Raw genomic sequence first — 13,787 nt, 5'->3', positions numbered from 1 at the left:
TTATTTGTGCAATTAATTCTCCGCTTTTCCAGTGCCGGCAGTGTGTTCAACCACGTGTCAACCGGCGTCGCTTTATTATTCACGCAGTGCTTTATTTATCCGCTTTTATTTAAACAATCCGCAAATTAACATATTAAATATAACTTGTATTTAGTGTAAATAAATTTATAGTGTTAATTTTTAATAATATTTCCGCGTTTTAATTGAGATATCCAGACCAAAACCTGATCCTCCGCTTTCCCGCATTTTCAGCATTTTACAATGGGAAACAATTTATTTTTTATTCAGAAATTAAAATCTATTTAAATATATATTTAAATTATTAATAAAACTCACAAATTTGACAGCTGATCTGAGTAACATAAAGAAAATGTTAAAATCAACACTTTATTTGTGTTATAGATAACATTTAAGTGTGTAGAAATCCGAGAATCAGCCGATGAAAGTCTTAAAATATTTTTGTGTTACTTTTAACACAGAATTATGTTGATTTCATCAATGCAAACAGTATGTGTAGAATTAATATAATTTTTGTGTAAAAAAATCATCCCTGATTAAAAAAAGGAATTTGATAGAATTCAAAAGAATTAAAATGTTAATACTTTCGAATTCTGCTGAATACTGCAAATCCTGTTTCAAAAATCACGATTAATCATATTAAATACTTTTTAATACTAAAATAATCGAAAGGAGTAGTAGAATAAAACAGAATTAAACTAGTATTTAAAATTTTTAATTCTGTTAAATACTTATTAATTCTAAAATAATATCTAAATTCGAATATTTTTTTCAGAATATTAAAGAATTCAACTAGTATTTGAAATTTATTATTCTACTAAATACTATTTAATCCTAAAATGATGCCTTCATTCTATTATCTTTTTAGAATATGGGAAAATTCAACTAGCATATGAAATTTATAATTCTACTGAATACTTTTTAATCCTGAAATAATGTATTCATTTGATTATCTTTTTAGGATATGAAAGAATTCAACCAGTATTTAAAATTTCTGATTCTACTAAATACTTTTCAATCCTGAAATAATGACTTCATTTTATTATCTTTTTAAGATATAAAAGAATTGACCAGTATTTAAAATTTCTGATTCTACTAAATACTTTTTAATCCTGAAATAATGACTTCATTTTATTATCTTTTTAAGATATGAAAGAATTTAACCAGTATTTGAAGTTTCGGTTTCTACTGAATACTTTTTAACTTTCCGCTAAGAAAATTAGAAATTTCCAGAAGTTGGAAAGTTATTGGTTTTACTCCGTATTTCAAAAATCGAGTTTTTAGAGGATGTTAACGTTTTGATGTCCTAGGAAGCTTCCCCGAATGTTTCCGCGACAATGTCTGTATGTCTGTCTGTGTGTGTATGTGTGTATGTGTGTGTGTGGCCTCTTATATTTTCTGAACGGCTTGACCGATTTCATCGCGATTGGCACCATTCGAAAGGGCTTGGCCAAACTTAGATTTTGAATATAGTTTGGGCCGATTTAAACTGGTGGATTTTGAAAAATCTCAAAAAAACTACAAAAAAAAATTTTTTTAAATGTGGTTTTTTTAGAATAATTTCTAAACGGCTTTACCGATCGATTCCAAAATCGAATCAGCTTTTAACATCAAAAAACCAAGTTGATCGCCGCTAGCTCAGTCAAAATCAGTTGATTCGTTCGTGAGTTATCGTTGTCAAAAGAAAGCCAAAAAAAATTTTTTTTTTTTGGAAATTATAAGAGAATCCAACTGCACAGAAAGAAATAACATTTTGACTCAACATAGTCCATCGACTAAGGAGGGAAGCCCGTGTACGTTTTATGTCCATGGAAAAACCCAACGAATTCTTATATATTTTAGGTCAAGAATTACGAATATCGTATTCAATTTGTTGACAAATGTTGCAAACAATTGTTAATAACAATTTAATTGTTTAAATCGTGATAACTCGAGAACCGTAAGTTTGAGGGGGAAGTTTATTTAAAAAAAAAAAAAAAAAAATGAAAAACCAACAAAGATGTAATTATCAATTTTTTTATTAAATAAATATTTTCGGAGATATCACGAAAAACACCAAATGGCGGTCGGACCTTTCTGTCACGCGCATGCATCCCGCGGACACTATCGAGAAACGACAAGCAACAAAAAAAACAGACGAAAAAAAATTAGATGCTCGGTGTCCAGCAAAAAATAAAAGATAAACGCGATGTGTACCTTAAATATACACATTCTAGAGTGTCAAAAAATCAATAAGACTTTAACCCACCCCATGGACACGAAGAAGCAGCCCCATAACTGATTATTTTCAGCTAATTTTACATTATTTTCAAGTTTAAAAATTTATTTCTCAGTGTCCACTAGAGATTAAGAGAAAAAAACTCATGAAAATCATAGAATAGACTCCACAGAAGATTTCCAGATCCATAATTGATCGATCAACCCCATGGACACCGAGTAACAGCCCCATAAAAAGCGTTTTTTAAGTAAATTGGCAGAAAATTGACGATTAAAAATTTATTCCTCGGTGTCCAAAGGGTTGATCGATCGATTCTTGGTCTCGAAATCTTCTATAGAGTCAACTCTATGATTTTCATGAGTTTTTTTTCTTAATCTCCCGTGGACACCGAAGAATAAATTGTTAATAGTCAATTTTCTATCAATTTATTGAAAAAATGCCTTTTATGGGGCTGGACTTGATGTCCATGGGGTTAATCGATCGATTTTGGGTCTGAAAATCTTCTGTAGGGTGTACTCTATGATTCCCATAAATTTTTTTTCTTAATCTCCCGTGGACACCGAGGAATAAATTTTTAACAGTTAATTTTCTGTCAATTTACTCAAAAATCGCCTTTTATGGGGCTGTTACTCGGTGTCCATGGGGTTGATCGATCAATTATGGGTCTGGAAATCTTCTGTAGGGTATACTCTATGATTTCTATGAGTTTTCTTCCTTATTATTGTATCTATAATGGAAAATGGAAAATTTAATAGTGATAAAAAACCATGATCATTTAGAAGTTGGAATAAATTATGTCCTATGCATACTACCCACAAAGAAGTCTGAATTTTTCCCGATTTTTGACCTGCTGTATCTCAGCGAAAAATGATTGTTTTGCAAATCTAAAAAGATGCATTTTAAAGCTGTAAAACTTCATGATTATAGTTTATAGATTTTCTGACAAAAAATTTTAGCTAAAAATGGCATGAAGGAAAACTTTTTCAAAATTTTTAATTTCTTTTTTTTCGTCTCAGAGGCTTAGAAAACTTGCTTCGTTTCTTGACTTGACAGGTCCTCAAAGAAAATTCATTCCAGCTTCCGAAAATGTCTTCTAATTTGCTGTGCAACCATTGGTAGCTGAAATATTAATAATTGAAGACTGATAGGCTTTTGCAAAAGTATTGCTTTCATGAAAGTAATATAATTTTCTTTAATTATGTTTTATGAATTTTCATGAATTTAGGAAAAATTTGTCAACTTTAAGTGGCATTTTGCGTTTAATTGGACAATCTAAACATTTTTGTTTTCAACTTTCTGAATTTATGACGTTAATATGATATCGTTATGACGTTCTTATGACCAATGAAAGATTAATTTATGGAAATTCTGAAAATTTATCAAATTTAGAAAAAATTTATCAATTTCCATGCAATCTCATCACAAATCTTAATGAAACTTGAGAAAAACGTATAAACTTAATCCTTTCCAACTCTTAAATTTATATAGATTTAAATAAGCGTTTTAATATCAATCGTGGTGCAGACAAATGAGCAGCATTCAAGACTCCGGATTCAATGGACCCGAGTTCAAGCCCAGCACACGCCAGGATTTTTTAACTCCAAATTTTTTTCCTCAGCATGTAATCAGTCTCGAAATTATTATTCGAACCCGAAACCGCATAATTAAATGTTACTTTTTTTTTCAAAAAATGTTCTTCCGCGTAATTAATTTTGACATCATTTACATCACTTACATCATAGGTACATCATACGTATTACGTAAGAATCTTACGTCAGGAAGTGGGAAACTATGAGTTATATATGACTTACATCTTACGTAAATCATGACGTAGCATGACGTCATTCTGACGTCAGTTTGACATAATTGTGTTCACTGGGAATTACTGAATAGTATTTAAAATCTAGAGTAGCCTTATATCATTATGAATCATATTTTTAGAATTTAAAAGTATTCAGTAATATTCAAGGTTTTTAATCATCTTAAATCTTAATTAATTATATTTTGAGGATTTACAAGCATTTGACAGTATTTAACAGTTTAAATCCTTTCAAATCCTGTTAAATCATATTTTTAGAATTAAATATTATTTAACAGAATTAAAAAATTTGAATCATGTTGAATCCTTTTGAATCATATTTTCAGGATTGGATAGCATTCATGAGGATATAAATTTTTTTAATTCTATCAAATTCTTTTTTTTAATCAGGGTATCTACACAAAATTTTATGTTAAATTTTACGAAAAATTTTTTACTATGCATGAGCAAGAAGAAATGTAATATAAAAGTAATATAAATAATGAACGAATCGCCTTCAAATTAAATGTATACTCTCAAAATATGATTATTTATCATACAGAAGACTTGATTTATTGATTTAATTGAATAAACAATATAAAATATTGCAAACAAATGTTAATTAATATTAATTCTTGCCTGTTTAAGATTTTGTAATATCTGATGAATTTTATAGATGTAAATATATTTAAGCTTCTCAAATATGAGATAATAGACATAATTATTTAAATTATAAAATATTATTTAAATTATCCGGAGACACGATAGTGTCTCGCGCCAAGTACACGTCCAATATATGGCGTGAGACAACGTGTCTCTATTCTCTCATCATATGTCAACATAACCTCCTCACATATTTAGCTCTATATTTTTTTATTATTGCTAAGACACTAACACTTGACATCATTGTTAATAAGTTTCTTTTTACCAATTATGCATATATTACAAAAAATTATTGGATCTTAACAATTATTTAATATATTGCTAGTTTGGAAACTTTTGCTTGCGCCTGCTTTCGATTCTACGAGAGATTTTACAAATTTAGGGCGAATTTTCTTATTTCCAAGTTGGCACCACTTAACCCTGTTATTCTACCATCTAAGTAGTTAATATACTAAGTACTGAACTTAGCGCCGATATAAGTAGTTGGTCTTTAGTTTAACATTTCAATATATGACAGTAGGTGGAGCCACAAAATCATTACCGCTATATTTTAGATGTCACATTGGTTAGTCACGCGCGTCATTTAAAGTATTGTAGTAATTTTGTTTGTAATTAAATTATTACAAAAATTCATGCATAAAGAATCAGCTGAATTACTTGAGAAGTACATATTTGGAATTTTAAAATATTTATAAAATATTTGATTATGTCACTTAATATACTCTTTACAAAAAGATATATCCCACAAAAACAGTTTCACTGTAAACCGCCGCGCCAAGTACACGTCCAACTATTGTTACAAACTATAATAATTCAATTTTTACAAAAACTATTGAATCGAAAAAAACGAAGTACAAAAATTTTTAGATTAAAAAAACATTAAAGACAGTAAATACGAAGGAAAAAAATTTAGTGTACTTGGTGTGCTATACAATTCACACTACAAGTATCAATTTTAAAAACTGTGGATAATGAAAGTATTCGAATGATGCTCACCAAATATATTAAATTTTTTTCCTTAATACTTACTGTCTTTAATGTTTTTTGAATCTAAAAAATTTTTTGTACTTCGTTTTTTTTTTTTCGATTCAATAGTTTTTTGTAAAAATTGAATTATTATAGTTTGTAACAATAGTTGGACGTGTACTTGGCGCGGCGGTTTACAGTGAAACTGTTTTTTGTGGGATAAAAATATTACATCATGCTTGAGCTTGGAGGTTAATAAATTGAATAGTTATTAAAATAACTTCTTTTCAGTTAAAATTGTTTTTTTAATAATATAATTAATGTTGAAAAATTTTTAAATTAATAAATAATTTTATATATATTTTTTTTAAAGCATTCTATTTAAAAATTCTGTACTTATTTTGATTGAATTGTGACAGAGAAGACGGTGTAGATTATAATATGTAGTCACGCGGTTTTACCATAGCAAATGTAATGCTAACGCAAGTAGCGCGTTATTGTATAGAATAGTTTTTTTCAATAAAAAAAAAAAAAAAAAAAATTTGTTTTATTTTTGCGATTACCAAAAAATGTAGAAAAAAAAAATTACATAATTTGGGTAAAAAATTTCATTTTTGTTACTTTTATACTAACGCGGTATTGCAGTATCATCAACGATGTGTATATTCTTCTTTGTTATGAAATATTTAAGTTTTTATCGATTAGCCAAATTGAATTATACATAACCATAAATAAAATTTGTTTATTTATTTTTTCTTTGTACTAAAAATTTTCTACTATAGAAAAGGAGCAGTCACTTCCCCGTTACCTGGTCGGCCATCTTGTTGACGATCATAGTAGTATTGATTGTACGCGATTTCATTATTTCTTTGCTCCAGATTTGTCTAAAAAATAATTTTTTATATTACACACACCTATTATAAATAATATAAATTAATGAATAAATAAACATACCCATGTATAACCATTTACGAAACATTGCAATTGTATCGGGTTGCTTTCCTCCGTGTGAACATATACAATACATTTATACTCTACCGAAACGGACATCGAAATCGGCGTATATTTAATTTTCTTCTTCACCTGCACAATATAACCTACTAAAATAATGTACCGCCTCTCTTCATCAACTATCTCCACCTGGGCTTTGTAGACGTTACTGTATTGATAAAAAAGTTCCACTCTTCGTACGAGCTTGGAGTCCGCTTTTAGGCAGTTTTCTACCATTGTTTTACATTCCCCCCTCAAATCAAGATCGTACCAGGCTCTTTCGGCGAAATATTTAACATCGGGACTATTTGGGTTAAGAATCAATTTGTCCATAGTGTTGGAAAGTTCTGCGGTTATGATCGCGAGGTATGTGAAAATCCATATTTTGATAAAAAAAAATTTCTTCATTTTTTATTAATATTTTTAGGTGCTTGTAATTTTAATTCTGAAATTATACTACAAAAATTCTAAAAATTACTTTAATAATTTTTATTTATTAATAATCATTGACGTCATTGTCAGTGGTTTGATAAGATATCACTAATAGCCTTGTTAATTAGTAATTGAACGTATTAATTTTTAAGTACTTGGTGAAATTACCAAGATAATACATATACAATATATTGAATATGTCAATCGAAACACAAGTTTTGCGGCTTATAGAAAATTATATGCAATTTATCAAGAGCGAAGTTCTTGAAATCTACGTCTTTGGCGCCCGTGTTATCCGTGGGCGAATTAATTATTTCTGAGAGAACGATTAAACAATTTTAATATTCAATATTACTTTTAGTTTAAAATAAATCTTTAAAAAAAATAAAAATTTAAGATAAAAGCAATAAGAATAACTATCATAAATTTTTATTAAATTCTAATTAGTTAAAAAATTGAAAAAAATTACTGTCCGTTCAAAATATTAAATATTAATTATTGAAAAAAAAAAAAAAAACAAATTTAGCACAGTTCATCAAACCAGTTAACGAGCGTTTATTTTCTTAACAACTTTGGTTAGAAAAGCATTTTTTTTTTTAAGTGCCGAGTTTAAATTAATTTCTCCATCTAATTATATGATTTTTTTTTTTTTTTTTTTTTTTAATTAAAAATTTATAAAATTGAATAATCGAAATTGATTGTATACTTTATAATATTTAAATAATGGGTGTCAATAATTAGTTCATAATTTTTAAGTTAAATCTCATACTGACAGCCAGTCGACAGCGCTATGACGCCTTTTTTTACTTTAACCTAAAAAATTTACTGTAAGAGTTTGAACTCTTCTGATTCAATAAATTATTTTTTATATTTTTAATAGTAATTAAATCGCGTGCCTAATGCCAAAAGGGCGTATTACAGCAGTTAGATAGGGTTTTATGCCAAAAGAGAGTATAAAAAAAATTTTTTTTTGCCATTCTTTCTAGAATCGCTCGAAACGTAAAGATCTACAGAAAAAAATTTTTTGACATACTAACGCCAAAAGGGCGTATCTTAAGATATACGCCCTTTTGGCTTTAGGAAATTATCGGTCTAAAGCCAAAAGGGCGTATAAAAAAAAATCAGGATTTTTTCAAAATTTCGAAAAACAGTTTTCAAAATTGTCCGGAGGTTTGTATAAAAAAAATTTTTAAAAAGTCAACATTTTCAATGGTAGTAAATTAAAATTTTCATCATCTTGAACAGACCAATGATTAAAAAAGCATATGAATTAAAAATTTTTTCGCGTACTAGATTGTTCATATTTTTTATAAATTTCTTTTTTTTTTCAGACGAAAATGTAAAAGATATACGTAGAGAAGGTGCAGGAATTGTACCCCAATAAACTTTCCGTATTTTGATATTAATTTTTTCTAGTATTTTTTAATTTCGGATTATTATAATAATTTCTTGCCCGCTATAGCTGCAATAAAAGATATATTTTTGTTTAACCCTTCAGTACCCTCGCTATGAGAATTTTTCTCACGCAACAACATTCAACTTATAGGATGTCGCTGCAGTGCAAGTGAGACACTAAAAAGAACGTGGGTACTGAAGGGTTAATTGTATACTTTTAGCGCGAGCGTAGGTATGCTCTACTCGCCTAAAAATTTAAACCACCGATTCCGTTGCGTAAAATTGGAGTTAAAATCCATAATATGTATGTATAGAATGAAAAACACCTTAACGGGAAGTTAAAAATTATACGCCCTTTTGGTTTTAGATCACTAAATTTTCAGTGTTCTAAAGCCAAAAGGGCGTATAACTTGAGACATACGCCCTTTTGGCTTTGGAAATTTTATTTTCATTTTTAGGCTTAGAACATGTTTACAAAACGATTGGCACCAAAAAAAAAATTATACGCCCTTTTGGCATTAGGCACGCGAAATATTTATGGAAATTATTATTAATAAACTTTAATAATATTGATTACTTAATAATAAGTTTTCATAAATAAGAACCAGCAGATGATTCGACGCATGCGTAGTGTAGGTGTTAATAATTAGATTAATCAGTTTTTTGACCTGTCAATAATTAGTATATCCGGATAATCTATTTAATTATTTAAATTTAATTACCCTAGCGGTTTCGGTGCCACCAATAAAACTATGTAGAAACTCGTCCGAAACTCAGCGTAACGACGGAGTATAGTCTACGCATATGAGGAGTAAACTCGGAGTATTGTGTGCAGTTGTGACACATAACGACGATAGTGGTTAATTGGTGTTTAATTGAGATCGTTGCGGAGTTTGGTTGGAATGGGGTTCCGTTTTGCCAAACTCAGCCACTTGAGAGCAGCACATTAGCAAGTTTTTAAAGCGCAAGTTTTCAAATATGATCACCAAAGAAAAAAAGTTTCATATGAAAAATTAGTTTACTAGCTATAATTCAACGAGAATTGAAAATTAATCGACGCAATAAACATTAAAATTTATATAACTATTTTTTATAAGTTATGTGAATTTAATAATAATAATTATACTATACCTATATTTAAGTTATACCTAATGTTTTGGAGTGGACACGTGTTGATAAGTCATTGTGAAAAAATAATTTAACAATATAATTAATACCAAAAAATGGGAAAGTGTTCAGTTCCTTTTGTAAAGGAAAAGCTACTTTTACTTTTCCAAAAAACGAAAAATGTCGGATTCTTTGGGAAAAAGCCATAAGTGTCAATTTTTAATCATCAAAATCATCAAGGTTATGTTCGATCCATTTCGAAAAAGATTTAATTATTGAAAAAAAAGAGAGTTTCTATACAGGTATGAAATTAATTTATTTAACGTAGATTTATATTGTAGTAATTTAATATCCGTATCAAGTAACTTTAATAGGTGGTTTTTTTAGGAGTCACAACATCCAAGAAGTACTTAAAACCTAATGCTGTACCAACACTTATGTTGGAGCTCGAAGCAGAAAAATCAAGGCGTTCAGAAAAAATTCGGAAAGCTCTTTTCGAAGAAGATTCTAACAATTCATCATCATCATTGCCTTTGTCGCTTTTAGATGATCCAATAAATATCTCTGAAAATATTGCCAACAGTTTGATTGAATCACCGATAAAGAATTGTATATCATCAGTACCATCATCATCAAATGAAAATAATGAAATTACTGAGCTACAAAAAAATAGAGCTTCGAAGTTCACCAATAAATAAAGAAACATTGATAGATCATCAAATTGAAGAGCCATTTGCATCAACTAATATTCAAGATTGCTCAACAATCTCAAGCATGTCATACATACCCACTGATTACTATAATATCGATGTACAAATGGAAGAAGAGGTCTATTCATTGCCAATGTCAGAAAGTAATAATTCAGATTACATGGAATCAAATCATGTGAAATCGTTGGAAGTAAAAAAACAAAAATCTGCCGTGAGAAAAAAATGTTTTAGTTCAGTTGGTATCCAAGTTGGCCGTGGACCTTTATCTGTTCAATCAATTTCTCACCGAGATGATGTAATACATTACTATACTGGATTAGGAAATTATGCCAAATTTCAATTTGTGTATGGTACATTAAGTGATTATGTTGATCGCATTAAATATGTTAAAGGTCAAGTTAACTCTGTAGAACCTGAGGACATGTTTTTGTTGATACTTATGAAGTTACGAAGAAATATTCCAGATTTTGGATTGAGTATTTATTTTGGAATTAGTGAAGCTGTTGTCCGCAATATTTTTAATACTTGGATCCATATGATTTACCAGCTTTGGTCATTGATAGATACTTGGCCATCCCGAGAAGTTGTCGACTTTTATATGCCAGAAGGATTTAAAAAGTTATATCCATCAACAAGAGTCATTGTTGATGCTACTGAAATACCCATTGATAAGCCATCAAATCCAATAGCTCAACAAGCTACATTTAGCACATATAAGAACAAAAATACTGTGAAAGTATTAGTGGGAGGATCGCCTGATGGCATTTTATGCTATCATTCTGCAGCGTATGGAGGTAGTACAAGTGATAGACAAATAGTAGAAAGATCGGATCTCGTTAAAAATGTAAAAAGGGGGTTCCGTAATGGCTGATCGTGGTTTTAATGTGCAAGATATTTTTGAATCACAGGGAGTAACTGTCAATATACCTCACTTTTTGAAAGGTAAACAACTTCCAAATGTGACAGTATTATCCGATCGCAAATTAGCATCGAAACGGGTACACATTGAACGATTAATTGGGCTGACAAAACTTATAAAATCTTACGAGAACCTTTGAATCCAAATTATACGCGTCTAGCTACGAAAATTTTTTCTATATGTCTAATGTTATGCAACTTTCGTGAATCTGTTGTTAACTCGGCCGCATAAAATGATATCTCCAAGACAAAGGACACACTTGGAAAATTATAATAAATAATGAACTTACATTTATTTCGTGTACATTTTATTTTGTAATTAAAATTTGTATATTTAAAACGATTCAGTTCTGCTGTATAACTAATATAACAATAATTATACTTTTTATAAGAAAATATAAATATGATTATAAATACATTAACTTTTATATAAAACGTAAATTTTCATTGCTTCTTTTTTACTTTTTAAAAATAGTACTGTAATTTTTATATAAATAACGATCTAAAATAGCAACACGAAAATAATCCTCAAAGAATTTTGTTAAACGTTAAACCATTAATGTTATGAAGTTGTCATCGCGGCGAATAGTTATAACAATTGTTTCAATTGTTGTATATACTATAAACTTTGCAATGTATCTGCCTGTAACAAAAAGCTGGCCTTGAATTTGGTAGTAGTACAGATGGTTTTTTTTTAATCGTAAATTGTTTCTTTCGTCAAGATACAGGTATGGCAAAGTTTTTTCCGTTATAGAAGAGAATCTACGGGAATAAGGACACTTAACTTCTACTACTGTGTCATTTCCTATGAGCCCATCTGGAGAAGCTCCTAAAAAAGGGTGAGTTGGACTTATAAATAGTCCGCATTTATCTATTTTAACACCAGTGGATTCGTAAATTTCCAGCGCTTTACTTTCATTTTCTTTACCCCAATCTGTAGACTTTGATTTAAACGGTTCTTGATTAATCAAGCTAATAGAAAATTGTATTTGGGCTTCTTCATCTCGAATTATGCAGCATTTATAAAAATTACTGGCTGTGATTCTATTTTGACGATATTTAAACCAACTTTTACTTTGACTTTGCTCTCTTGTTTCTTCTTCAATTTCTTTTATATCATCAGTGGTTATTGACAGTAGTTTAAATTTATTTAACAGCTGCTCTTCTGGATTCACATTTGTGTAGTCATGGTCCTAAATTGCACAATATATATTAGCTGGTTCGAACAGACGAAGGAATGGCATCGTTGTTCGGTTAGTTGCAGCAAAATTTATTGCTCGATTGCGTTGCTTTTCGCAGTACAATTGTTTGTTCACAATACTTGGATCTAAAACGACTGGATCCGAAAATGGTTCAAGATTTTGATTTTTTTTTTTTGGTAACAATTCAGCTTTGATGGGCGAGCCAAAAAAAGATTTTGCCGGCTTATGAAATGATTGAAGTTTTTGAGTACAAACTGTTCTCAAAGTAATTTTCTTATCTCTACCCTAAAAGTAACAACCAAAATTGTTGAGGTACAATTTTCTAGTCATGAAAACTAAATTATTGCTAAGATTTGTAATATCAATCCAATTACCATTTCTTCCATTGCCCAAAGAAGTACTGCGACGTGTTTACAATGAGCTGTATCACCACCACCTACAGCACATTCGCAATGAGTCCCTTCAATAAAACCAGTATTGGACATTTGAATATCACTATTTATACTGCACTGATTTTTTCATTTGGGCCAAACAATGTCCTTGAATGAAAATTGAGCTATTACTTTGTGCTATCCTGGCATGAAGAAGATATCGATTTTCGTACATTTCTTTGCCAAGATTTTTCAGCACATCATACCTGCAAAAAATTTACTCTTTGTTACATTGTCATACATTCTGTCAATTAAGTCATGCGTATTATTATCATTATGAACCTCTGCAAAAAAAGTTCTACTCGTTCCTTGGTTATTAAAGGAATTTTAGTTGCGGCATTAATATCTTTATAATGCGTATTGTCTGGTGTCCAGAATACTGCATCAGGATCTTGTTGATGTAATTGGAAAAAACCTTTATTCTCATCCGCAAAAATTAACCTGCATAATTAGTAATAGTTACTTTTTTTTTAATTAAATAAATTTTGTTATTAGTTCGCTAATTAAATATTGTAATGACATACGATATTGTTAGGTTAATTACCGAAATTTAATATTTACATACCGTTCTTGTAAATTTTTTTTTTTTACCTGTGGTACGAAGTCCGCTTCTTTTTAATTTTTGCTTTAATTGTTCAACATTCCAGGTAAAATATTTGTTTTCTTTATCCATTTTTCTTGTAAGCACATAACAGTCACTATTATTAACTTCAAATATTTGCGCGACAAAAAATGATCTATGCTGCTGCCCCCTGGGCCGAGTTTGACAAAAACGGATCCCCATTTCGCTGGTGCTTTCATGAAGTTTTTCCTGAGTTTTATCAGTGTTTTTTCGGATTTTCTGTCGAGTCTAGTCGGCATCTTCACCGAGTTTTTGTTGAGCTTTTCAGGAGTATTTTGCGAGTTTCATCGGAGTTTTCTGATGGATAATGAATGAAA

The 13,787-nt window shown here is 29.7% G+C and overlaps 2 protein-coding genes and 1 long non-coding RNA gene across 3 annotated transcripts; 1 reads left to right on the top strand and 2 right to left on the bottom strand.

The window, feature by feature from the left end:
- Window positions 1-6,284: 6,284 nt before the first annotated feature.
- On the bottom strand, window positions 6,285-7,129 carry LOC123262497. Its single transcript, XM_044724740.1, has 2 exons — window positions 6,618-7,129; window positions 6,285-6,547 (listed from the first exon to the last, which is right to left on the bottom strand). Exons 1-2 carry the CDS (start codon window positions 7,059-7,061, stop codon window positions 6,440-6,442), a joined length of 552 nt encoding a protein of 183 aa, XP_044580675.1. The 5' UTR covers window positions 7,062-7,129; the 3' UTR covers window positions 6,285-6,439.
- Window positions 7,130-9,733: 2,604 nt separating this feature from the next.
- On the top strand, window positions 9,734-11,168 carry LOC123264035. The gene is made up of 2 exons (XM_044727078.1): window positions 9,734-9,889; window positions 9,975-11,168. Exon 2 carries the CDS (start codon window positions 10,224-10,226, stop codon window positions 11,166-11,168), a length of 945 nt encoding a protein of 314 aa, XP_044583013.1. The 5' UTR covers window positions 9,734-9,889; window positions 9,975-10,223.
- A 1,622-nt stretch (window positions 11,169-12,790) lies between these two features.
- Window positions 12,791-13,429, bottom strand: LOC123262538. The gene is made up of 2 exons (XR_006508973.1): window positions 13,131-13,429; window positions 12,791-13,054 (listed from the first exon to the last, which is right to left on the bottom strand). It is a non-coding gene; the product is annotated as an uncharacterized LOC123262538 (long non-coding RNA).
- Between the last annotated feature and the right edge of the window lie 358 nt (window positions 13,430-13,787).

This window comes from Cotesia glomerata, linkage group LG4 (genome assembly GCF_020080835.1).
Source record: "Cotesia glomerata isolate CgM1 linkage group LG4, MPM_Cglom_v2.3, whole genome shotgun sequence".
Taxonomy (NCBI): domain Eukaryota; kingdom Metazoa; phylum Arthropoda; class Insecta; order Hymenoptera; family Braconidae; genus Cotesia; species Cotesia glomerata.
The sequence above is the reverse complement of the archived record's forward strand: the minus strand, read 5'-3'. Positions and strand labels throughout refer to the sequence as shown.